General features: G+C 35.2%; 1 protein-coding gene across 1 annotated transcript; it reads left to right on the top strand.

Annotated features, from left to right (window-relative positions):
- Nucleotides 1-6,873: 6,873 nt before the first annotated feature.
- LOC147532922 (putative calcium-binding protein At1g02270) lies at nt 6,874-11,281 on the top strand. Its single transcript, XM_086649344.1, has 11 exons — nt 6,874-7,217; nt 7,443-7,613; nt 7,799-7,903; nt 8,005-8,110; nt 8,986-9,206; nt 9,350-9,426; nt 9,528-9,642; nt 9,741-9,866; nt 9,969-10,079; nt 10,163-10,270; nt 10,714-11,281. The coding sequence occupies exons 1-11, from the start codon at nt 7,203-7,205 to the stop codon at nt 10,945-10,947; spliced, it is 1,389 nt and encodes a 462-aa protein (XP_086505470.1). The 5' UTR covers nt 6,874-7,202; the 3' UTR covers nt 10,948-11,281.
- Nucleotides 11,282-11,626: the final 345 nt, after the last annotated feature.

The raw sequence follows: 11,626 nt of genomic DNA, 5'->3' as shown, positions 1-11,626 counted from the left end.
AAAGATTATTTCTCAAGGTACAAAATTTTAAGGGAAAATTGTGGGATTGTCAAAATTTTCATTGTAACAAAACTTTATCTCTTCTACATCTACCTCTATCTCTGGCTACCAATATCATTTCTCTCTCCTTGTTCTTTTCTCTCTTTCCTCCTCCCGCTCACTCTTTATTTGTTCCGACAAAGTGGAGGGTCCCATTTGTCGGAACGTCAACCAATGGAAGAAGTCCCCCAATCCCCTTTCACATTGGTTTTGCTTTAGGGTAATACCCCAAATCAGATCGACGTTTCAGCGAAAAGGCCCCCCACCCCCCTTGCTGGAACAATTTGAGAGTGAGGGTGTTGGAAAGGGGGAGCGAGAGAGATATGGAGGAGGAAAGAGAGACATATGGAGGAAGAAAGAGAGAGAATGGAGGAGGAAAGAGAGACATATGGAGGAAGAAAGAGAGAGAATGGAGGAGGTAAAATATTAGGAGAGAGCGACAAAATGAAAAAGGAAGAAGAAAGGGATGAGAGAGTGGGGAGATAAATGGTGTTGTGGGTGGTGGTGGTAGTCCGAAGTGGTGAGAGAAATACCTAGAAAAGGAAAATCAGAGATCGTCGAAAATGGCAGTTTGTCGCGCACCTTGCTGGAGTGGAGGAGAATTTGGCTAAATTCTAGAAAATTTTCTTCTTCCCCAAAAGAGAGACCCTTCTTTTTGGTGGCTAATTATGGACAAATAAAAATCTTTTACGGACAAACCTATCGAGTCCGATGCATGCACGTCAAGCGTAGTTGACTTATTTAACCTCTACTAAATCGGGGGACATAATTATAAACACGAACATTAAAGGAATTGACATCAAGATTACAAAACAAAAACACTAGATTAAAACAGTAAAACCAATTAACCGTCATGTTTTCATTTTTCTTCTTCTTCTTCTTTCACCATGAGTACAAGTTTACAACTAAACTAAAACCTCAATCATCACATCCATCTTGCAATATTGTAATCAATCTCTAACATATAACGGATGGGAATACGAGTTCTAACCTCTCCAACTCACCAGGGGCGGCCCTGACTTTTCGGTGGCCCGAAGCGAGGTCTGAAAATGTGACCCTTTCTATCAAATTGTAAAACGTATAAATGTATTTACATAAAAACCGTAAGTACCGCAAAATATTTTCATCATATTTATATAACAAAATAATTTTTTGATAATTACAGTCACTAAAATTTTGTGGTTCTTAAATTTTTCGATGCAAAGTCACTAATAATCGTCGAATAATCAAGACTGTCAGCCATATCCTTCTCGATAGATAATATAGCTAACCCGGTTAACCTTTCTTGTGACATAGTAGATCGAATATAAGACTTAATCAACTTCAACTTAGAAAAACTTCTTTCTGGAAAGGCAACAATAACTGGTATCGTTAACATAATTCTATAAGGAACCCATGTGTTCGGTTAATAACCTTTCATATATTTCAAAAAATCTAGCACTTCAGTTGGTCTTTTGATCTCATTCGGTAAAAGACGCTTCAACACTTTCACTTCAGAAAATAAGTCTATTCCGTCTATGTCATATGACTCATTAAGCTTGAAAAAGGTTTCAAGGCGAACACATGAATCTCTCAGATCACCATCATCTTGGGAGTTTAACTTTTTTAACTCAAACAGAAAACGAAATATTTCTTTGTATTTCTAGTTTGCTCAAATCTGCTCTTAAATGAAGAAAGAGTCTGATATGATATGTATATGTAATAATAATTAACTCTAAATGCTTCTTCAGGTGAGATTGATGGACCTTCACACGCATTCTCGTGAAACTGTTTTTTTCTTCGAATAATACGTTTTTCTCGAAATGTTGTTTCAGATCCTATTTTAATGACAATCTCTTTAGATTCAACCATGCCTTCTTCAAATCTCACTTCTCTATAATCTTCAAGATAACGAATGAGTTCATTCAATTTATTTAATGCAACATCAATATCTATATCTTCAGTTTGAAGTGTTTTGCTAACAGAGTTTACCACAAACAATATATTATGCCAAATAACCATGCTCAAAAGGAATTCAAAATTTTCAAGGTCTTGTTTTAATATATTTTTGGCATCATAAATTGTTTTTTAATCATCACTTGTCTCCACCAATTCTTCTAAAGCTTCTCGTAATTGTGGAGCTTGAAACCTAATGTCTTGGTGACCCTTTTTACTTAACATTTTTTAAATGGGTTATGCTTCTTCTAAATCATCACTTGTCTCCAGTTTTTGAATCGACATTTTCTACACTGCTTTCCCATAAATCAAACAAATTTTGAGCCCACCATTCATTTAAAGATCAACAATTTTGGTGGCCCTTTTTACTTAACATTTTTTAAATGGGGCCTTTATAATCTTTTTTAGAGAGTTGGACTTCTTATATATGTCTTGGTGGCCCCTAAAAGTCGGTGGCCCGAAGCGACGCTTTGTTCGCTTTGGCCCAGGGCCACCCCTGCAACTCACCCGTGCATTAATCTTGCAAGCCCTTAACGCTGGACGAAATATCTCAACGGATGACGATCAAACTTCCCAATTTCGTACAAACTTTTGGCTTCTAGGAGTTTTTTTTTTGAATTGGTAATGTGCCTCGAACCCTTGACCTCTAAGTTGGAAGACTTACCTCTCACCACTTGAGCCAAGGGTTGTTGGCGCCTCTAGGAGTTAGTAACTAGAAAAGAGTAAATCTAAGGTTTATAGAAGAACCTTGTGCAAAATGGGAGAGACTTATCTTGAAAAATATATCTTCTGGGGAGTGTCAGTTAAAAATGTAGTACGTATTTGTCCATTTAAAATCTTGGGTCGATGGGGATAGGTCCAAAAATTTGCAAGAATTTTTTGTACATATAAAGTATTGGGAAATGATAAAGTTACAAAAGATTTTGTTTGTTTATATACTGGCCACTTTCTCCTTCCGTTTTCTGAAAAAGAGCGACAAAACAAACAACATTACTTCTGTTTTGAGTGGCCATAGAAAATTTATTACGTCACAAGCATTCGATTTATTGTTGACATCTCTTTCTCACATTTGCAGTATTTTTTTGAGCTCTTGGGACTTGCAGGGGCCAAGTACATCAACCACATACTGTATCGAATTTGTGTGGCCAAAAACTCAAAAGCCTTACTGCCCCTACCACACTCGGAAGGACCTTTCATGGTTGAAAACATTTTTTGAGCAAGTTAAATGATATTTCAAGTTTACTTAATCACTTTAATTAATATAAACAGAAAAGAAAGCTAGCTTATCGATTAACACAATATGTCAACGTTAATTAACTACGCAATAAGATTATTTGGATGTCTCCAATATAATGTTACTTGATTGTTAAATCAAAAGTAACATAGTTAGGGGAAGTAAATTGCTAGTTATTTAAATTTTAGTGTTTTTCCAACAATTTTGGGAGGCATAACTTTTAAGTGCCCTAGTTGGTGACTTGCCAACCTCTTCTATACTTCAATGATAAGTGAAGGTATCTTTCAACAAAAGAAGTTAAATGCTACTTGGCTCGAAAGTGGGAATCGATTACAGTCCAAAAACTGATGTGACCAACTTGTTGGTTAAGAAATTTATCTTTCCACATGGTCTAACTAATGCGAGTCGGACATATCAACTTTGGGCAAGTGGTTGGCCGCCAATTTCGGACCAAATGGTATTTCTGACATAAGAAAAAAAGCGAAGTTTCAATTACTGGGTCCATGTGTATCTCCATCCTCAAAATAACAGCCATGTTTGACGGCTGAGATTACCTATCCTTGATATGATGGCCATATTTGATGGTGAACAACATGTATTAAGGAGTATAGATTGTATGCATTGGGAAACGGAAAATTGTCTAACTGCGTGGCATGAAAACTACACTGGCCATTGACAATGCTTACCAATCATACTTGAAGTTGTTGTATAGTTTGATATACGGATATTGGCATGCATTTTTTGGGATGCCTTGATCATGCAATGACGTCAATGTGTTAGAGCACCCTCCTGTATTTAATGCGGTAACAACAGGTAAAACCCCCGTGTTAATTATGAAGTAAATGACGATTATTATCATATGGGTTATTATCTCCATGGTGGGATATATCCTATGTGGAGTGCTTTTGTAAAAACCCCAAAATCAAATGATCCTTGTCGTCTATTCTGTGTGAGTATTTGTTGCTGGGTAGAAGGGATAAAAGATCTTAAATCTAGAAACAGTTGGAAACCCCAAATCAAATGATCTCTACATGATGAATTGGTTTGATGAGTAAAAGATTGATAGGATGTGGAGTTAAAGTTGTGATTGGGAATGAAACCTAATGTAAATTTGGGCCTAAAAATTGCCTATGCTGAACAATGGTTGTATAGAATTTTTAGCATTTGTCTTTGCTCGTATGCATTAAAACCTAGACTCGTGGATGAGAGTAGGACAAAAAGTTATTGAAATTACGCTAGCTAATTGTGGTTGAGATGAGATTTGTGTAGATTGTATGAGGTTGAAAGTGGAAGATTGAAGGAGATTTTAAATAACTTTGTCGTAAATGCAGTTTTTGAAACGGGCAAAGTTGTCGAGTATATATCTCTCTATATAAGTGTCCCTTTCTCTCAACCTTAATTATCATAGATCGGTAGGTATATAAATTTTGAACCCCACAAAATGGGGGGGTTACCTTTGGAGTTGCATGTAAAGAAAGAAAATATAATTGTGAGCAGTTGACTTTCCACAGACCAACCGTCCCAAAACCGATACTTTTCCTCTTTCCTAGAAGACGGTGGCCCACTATTTATGTTGCTGGTGCTCTTATCATGCATACATACATACGCGTGCCACTTAATCTTTTTTTTTTTTTTCTCTCCCCATATAATATATAGTGAGACTGTGAAAGGGAGGACAGCTTGAAAAACGAGTTAAGTAGTTGAGTAGTAGGGTTCACTTATCATCCTAACCCTAGAAATAATACTAATATTCACCGTCCCAGTCGCCAGTCGGTGGGAAGTGGATTTTTTATGTTTTCTCGGAGGTCAAATGTGGATCCATGCGGGGTTCTCAGTCAGCACTTACAATTTAATTAGTTCGAAATAAATTTCACAAATGATTATATATTCCCCTGTTGCAAGTAGTAACACGACGTTATTAGTTTCTATCGGATTGGTCTTTTTTCTAAATTTATTTTTCTAGTGTATGCACTTACCATTTGATTCCAAGTCCAAGATTGAAGTTATGAACCCATTAAGTAGGGGGGACATTTTTCTAAACTAGTGGTAGGAGACGAATCTCAAAATATAAAAAGGTAAACCACATAAAAGTGATTTTATAACTATAAATAAGTTGGAAAACATTATTGACAGACATAACGGACTATGACTAAGTGGTGTGGTGTCCACTCATTTTTCGATTTGTTTAGCAATTGGAACGTAGATATTGAAGTACTCATATATATTAAATATTTTTTAAAAATTATTGCGAATACAGAATCATGGCTCCAGATCTTAGTATAGGAGGGCTACTAAGTTAACTTAGATGGACTTAACTAACAACCATCTCATCTAGATATAAGATGTATATGTCTGCAGAAGATGTCAGTGGTCGGAAGTTGTGGTGGCGAAGGTGATCAGAAAATGGAAAATTTGGGACAAAATACGATCAAGTGCATTTTTCTTTGTGCCTGGAGATTCTTCTTTATGCTCCAAAACCATTGCCTTTATTATTAGTAAAATCATAATTTACACAATGATATCGATATATCAATTCTGTGTAATAAGCACGATAGTTGCCGCCGACCTAAAAAACCAACTAGACTACCAGATGTTGACAAATATTTTTTTTTAATTAAACTTATAAAATATAGGTGCGACCTTGTTCAACCATTAGAGAAGCTTTATTTCGTTTATGGTTTCTCTTTTATCAAGCTAATATTTATATTTGATCATGAAGCTCAACTAACTTTCTCTCTCTATTTTTCAAAACTTTCTTTGTCTTCGTAAAGCTCACGACTTGGAGCTCGAACATTTGGCAATGCTATAGAGCAAACCACTATCTCTCAGGTCTCCTCGACTGATTCTATGGTAGCCTCATAACCAAATTTCTTCCCAGCACGGCTTGCTATTATGTTAGTGTTGTAAGACCAACTCTTTTCAATATGTAAAAAGGGACTTGTTGTAATAATAATAATAATAATACTCCCTCCGTCCCATTTTGTTTGGTTGTTATTCCTTTTATAGATGTCCCAAAATGTTTATTAACTTTCCTTATATAACATTCATTTATTTACTAATGTGATGACATTTTCAAAACTACCCTTTACTTTTAAGGTTATTTCCCTAATAGCCCACAACTTTGTGACCAGCTTCCCGCCTGGCCCCCTAAATTAGCAAAAATACCCATATGGCCCCCTTTTTCAGTTATCTTTAACTTTCCGTTACTCTCTCTCTTCCATCTCTTTTTCTCTCTCTGCCAAGTCACGCCACATCATCTAGCACGCCACATCATCATCTTCTCCGGCATAAGTCACCGGCCGGCCAAATTTCCGGCCGGCGACCTTCCAATTTTTTTTTTAATTCTCTCTCTCTCTCTAAAAAAAAAAAATTTCTCTCACACCTCTCTCTCTCTCTAAACTCCGGCGAAGGGGGTTTCCCTTCGCCAGAGGTCTGTTCGTGAAGATGAGGTGGTAGAGAGAGGTGATGAGATGGAGGAGAACTCCCAAAATTAGAAGTCCCTTAGCAATAAAAAAAGACATAAAAGTCAAATTTATTTGACTAGTTTTAAGAAAAGTTTTTATTCTCCGGGAAATTTTCTTTATTCCCCAAAACCGCGGCCTTTCCCAAAACTACAAACAAAATGGGACCGAGGGAGTAATAATAATAATAATAATAATAATAATGTAGAGAGAGAAATAGGTTGAAGAGGAGTGAGCCTTGGATTTTATATAAAAAGCAACTAAAGCAGAGATAGAACTCTCCCTCTCTCTCTCTCTCCCATTGGTTTCTGATTCATTCCATCCCACAATCAAACACACCATCTTCTCTTTTGGGTCTCCTCTTCATTTTGCTTACAACCCCAACCCAATTTCATATCCGACACAATTTCAGATTCCAAATCAATCCCTTTTATCTTCTTCTTCTTCTTCTCTTTCTCTCTCTAGAATCTCATCGTCAAACAACAACAACGATTTCAACAAATCCCTTTAGATTCAATAACATAAAAGAATACATGCACACAGATATGGTAAACTTTTCATTCAATTCCATGGACGATTATCTCTTCCCTCATTCTACCCAAATATTATACATGTTTCTTTCAAGTTTTTGAGGGGTTTTGAAGTTTTATTTTTGTTATTATTGGTATGAAATGTTAATTTAGATCTGTTGGATTCTTTACAAAAATGGGTTTTCATTTATTCTTAATATGGGTTTTTTTACTTTTTATTGATTTAAAAAAAAAAAAAAACAGGTAGTTGATACAAATTTTGTGAAGAACAATCCAATTGTTCATGAAAACAAAGTTAAAGGAAGGATTTCAAGAACTGGAACTTGCTTACCAATGGCTGATCCTTGTAGCCCTTGCATATCTTGTACCACATTCAATATTCTTGCTCCTATCTACAAAAGACTTGACAAAGAGGTAAACAAAATTGATAAATTAATCTACCCATTAATCTAATTTCATACATTAAGGTGTTTCATGATTTGTTTGTGTGGGGTTTTTATGAAATTTATTTAAAACAGAAGAAATTTTAGTACTTTTTGGTTTCATGTTTGTAAATTATGATATAGAAGTTGATGTTGGAAATGTTTATTTGAAATCAGAATCAAAGTCGTCGAGAAAGCGAGTATAGGGCATACTGGTTCAGCAGGAATCAGTGCATATTAGATCGTTTATTGAATGATAAATCATCAATTATTTGCCTTCAGGTGAGTTTTTCCTGGTTCTTTTGCTTAATCTAGATGTTTTTTGTATAGAAATACTGGTCTTTAGGAATTACAAATTATGTATTTGGGGTTTTTGTTAATAGGAATTCTGGGTTGGAAATGAAGAACTTGTTGAAATGTATGAACAAAGATTGGGTGATGCCGGCTATATCAATTTCCAGCTTGCTCGGACAAATAATAGAGGAGATGGTATGGTGTTATTCATTTTCTAATTGGATTCCATTTCCGATATTAAAATCCAATACACTTTTGGCATTAGTCCTAGAACATTTTCCATGTTCAAGTAATCTTGATCAATAATACATTGGTCTTGAAATAGTAAATACAAAAACAACCTTTTTTTACTACTTGCATTTTTAAGTTTTGGGCTATCTGCAGCATTGACCCTAGGAACTTGTTACTGAAAACGACTCTTTTTTATAGAGTTTTTGTGTACCATATTTCAAATATAACGATTGGTTAGCCCAATGACATCGAATTCTCACCCATCACGTGTAATGATATTTCTGGACACGAATAGCATGTGTTTTGATGTGTATCCCTCATTTTCTATCAGTCTCTAGGGTTCAACTCTTGGTCCCATCACTTTTAAAGCTTGTGTGTATTGACATTTCGTTGTGTGGACCCTCATTACAATGACAAAAATCAAAAGATAAGGTGTTTACTCATCGAAGGAAGAGTTTGTTTAGCTTTTCAATATTTGGATGCTTAAATATGAGGATAATTGAATAAAAGTTATTTATGCCATTTCGAGAGCTCAACCGACTATAATTCTATAACCTTTAAATTTGAATTGAAATAACCCATGGTTCTAAAACGGCTTTAATGATAAGGGTTAGACAATTTCTATTATTCTTTAGTTTCTAAAGTCAAGAGTTCAATATCTGCCCCTTCGTTTTAAATTATTTAGAGAAATAAAGTCAACAAGCTACACCAAAATTTCTGCTTAAGCTCATCTCAAGTCTCAACCTTGTCATATGACTCATATCCAATATAATCATTTTCTTTTATTGTAAACATCAAGTAGTTTCTGTTTTACAAGAAATCGTATTTGTTTTCTACAGGTTTGCTGACTGCTGTTCATAAGGATTATTTTAGGACTATAGATTATAAAGAGTTACTCTTTAATGACTTCGGTGATCGAGTTGCACAACTTTTACATGTTGAATCAGTCATCCCCTTCCAGCAATGCTGGCAGAAAAATATTCAACAAGAAATTATTATCGTGAATACCCATTTGTTATTTCCTCATGATTCTAGTCTTTCCATCGTCCGACTAAATCAGGTACTTTAATATGTTGCTCATATAAATATATTCTTTGTGCCCCTGAATATAGATACTAAAGTTTAAAATTTAAATCAGTACCACTTCCTTACCATCTCTTAATAAACAGGACCTAATCCATGACTTATGATTATATTTTGTAGGTCTACAAAATCCTACAGTATGTAGAATCGTATCAGAAAGAAAACAAACTTAACTCTATGCCTATATTACTTTGTGGGTGAGTATTATTCATTAATGCTAGTCGAGGTCTTTGCTTGCATCATAACAAAGCAAATAGTTTCACCTGTCTTTTTTTCTAACTCTTTTTTTCTTTTACAGTGACTGGAACGGGAGCAAGCGAGGGCATGTCTATAAGTTCCTTAGGTCCCAGGGATTCGTATCGTCATACGATACGGCTCATCACTACACTGACAGTGATGCAGATGCACATAAGGTGATAATTTATTTTCACAGTAAGGTGCTATTTAAGCAGGTTTTCAACAAATGATCTCAAAGCTTACTTTTTCATGTATTTTTTGTTCTATTGTGTAGTGGGTTAGCCATAGAAATCACCGAGGGAACATTTGTGGTGTAGATTTTATATGGCTTCTAAATCCTACCAAGCATCGAAAACCACTAAAAACAAGTTGGGTTGAAGCTGTGTTTAGTATAATCAAGGTGAGCAAATTCTACTGTTTTTCTGTAGGCGTCTACGGAATCTTGCAGCATCTATGGGGCTTTTTATCTAAATGTCTAATATTAGAAGTTTCCTGATTCCAGTACGAACTCCGTGATGCTTCTCTGACTGAAAATGATGCATTTGGGTTCCTCAAGGCCGATACTCCTGGCGATTGTGTTACCTACTCAGGTTTCTGTGAAGCGCTACGACAGGTATTACGTGTGTGTGTGTGTGTGTTGATACATATATAGTTAGTGAAAAAAATAGAGCTAAAGTTGTTTGGCAACAAATACAGCTGGGTTTAAGTGGGCATCCTCATCAATTGAGTTCTGAAGAAATTGAGGACTTGTGGATCCAAGCAGATATCGACGGAAATGGTGTTGTCGATTATAGCGAATTTCAGGTAAATTGGATTTTTGTCAGTTTTAAACTTGTTTCTGCTTTGAAATAGTACCTCATCATACTTCGCAGTATTTAACATCTATACTCTACCATCTTGATCCCATTAGAGAAGGTTTTTTTAGCTATGTAACCGAGACCATTTTTTAATAATTTTTTCGACTCTCGAACAATCCAATATTGCCATCTCAGATACTTTTGTTCGTCACTAAGAATTGCTTTAGTGAGCCCAGAATCCTCTATGATGACCATCTCTTCTTTTGGCACTTTTCACTCAGTGTCTGATACCTCGTGTTGTTGAATGTTGATTCTGTTACCAGTGTAATGTCATTCTTAACAAGTCTGGGGTTCGATCCAAATTCCTCGATACTCTTGGAGCTCAGAATTGTGTTTCCGAAAAAAAAGTTATCTTATATGTTACTGACGAGAGGCTTATTGATTTTGCAGCAAAGGATATGGGATCCTCCATGTTTCGAACAAACCGAAGAAAATCAGGAAGAAGGAACAACTGAAGATGAGGAAGAAGAAGAGTCAATTGGTTTTAATGTGAAGAATGCCGTTCTCTTCCCACGTGAAGTGGAGAAAGGTATGTGGCCTGAAAACTACTCTCTCTCAGACCACGCACGACTTACCGTAGTTTTCTCACCGATAAAAATGTTATCTTCCGAACCCATCTGCTAGCTATAATCAACTCGGGTGGGTTACTCTTCATCTCAAGTTTCTTGTTAAGAATATGAATGATCAAACCAAGGAAGAGAGTAAGACCTAGAAATGGTTTTGAGCTTTATAATTCTTGACAATTATCCATTTTGAAATAGGGTTGTCTGTTATTCTTTTTTTGTGTTTAAAAAATGAATTAAAAAAAGAGGTCAAAGATATTCGAGTTCTGAAATTATATGTAGTGAATTAAATGTCAGCCTATGTATAAATGAAAAATATATCATATTGTAGTGCTTTGTTAAACCTTTAAACTACAAATTTTGCCTCATTGTTCAATATGTAACATATTGCTGTATCATTTGATGTAATTATATATATACACATATATATTTGTAATAAAACTTAAGATACTTCTTATCGACTTAGATTTATTTTTGGATATTGATACGATGCTTATTGCACGTTGACACGTTGTGAGATTGCTCCTTGTCGAGCTTATGAGTTTTCTTCTAACGATTAATGTGGATGTTCTTCTACATCTATTGAAAACTAGAGTTATATTTGTCAATGACGAAAGTAATTTAATTCGTTTTTTGACATTTTAATGGAGTCGTCTTTATATTTCTTTATTCGTCTATTGAAGAATATCCAACGATAGCGTTTACTTTAAAAATATTTATTTAACTAAAAATTATTCTTC

The sequence above is a fragment of the Eschscholzia californica genome, unplaced genomic scaffold (genome assembly GCF_041429995.1).
Source record: "Eschscholzia californica isolate CP2 unplaced genomic scaffold, dmEscCali1.0.p SCAF_6, whole genome shotgun sequence".
Taxonomy (NCBI): domain Eukaryota; kingdom Viridiplantae; phylum Streptophyta; class Magnoliopsida; order Ranunculales; family Papaveraceae; genus Eschscholzia; species Eschscholzia californica.
This window is presented reverse-complemented; position numbering and strand designations above follow the sequence as displayed.

Bases quoted from the DNA above. Each gene is read 5' to 3' on its own strand.
- LOC147532922 (XM_086649344.1), top strand. The intron at 7,904-8,004 runs GTGAGTTTTTCC...TTTTGTTAATAG, and splicing joins CATCAATTATTTGCCTTCAG to GAATTCTGGGTTGGAAATGA. The intron at 9,427-9,527 runs GTGAGTATTATT...TTTCTTTTACAG, and splicing joins ATGCCTATATTACTTTGTGG to TGACTGGAACGGGAGCAAGC.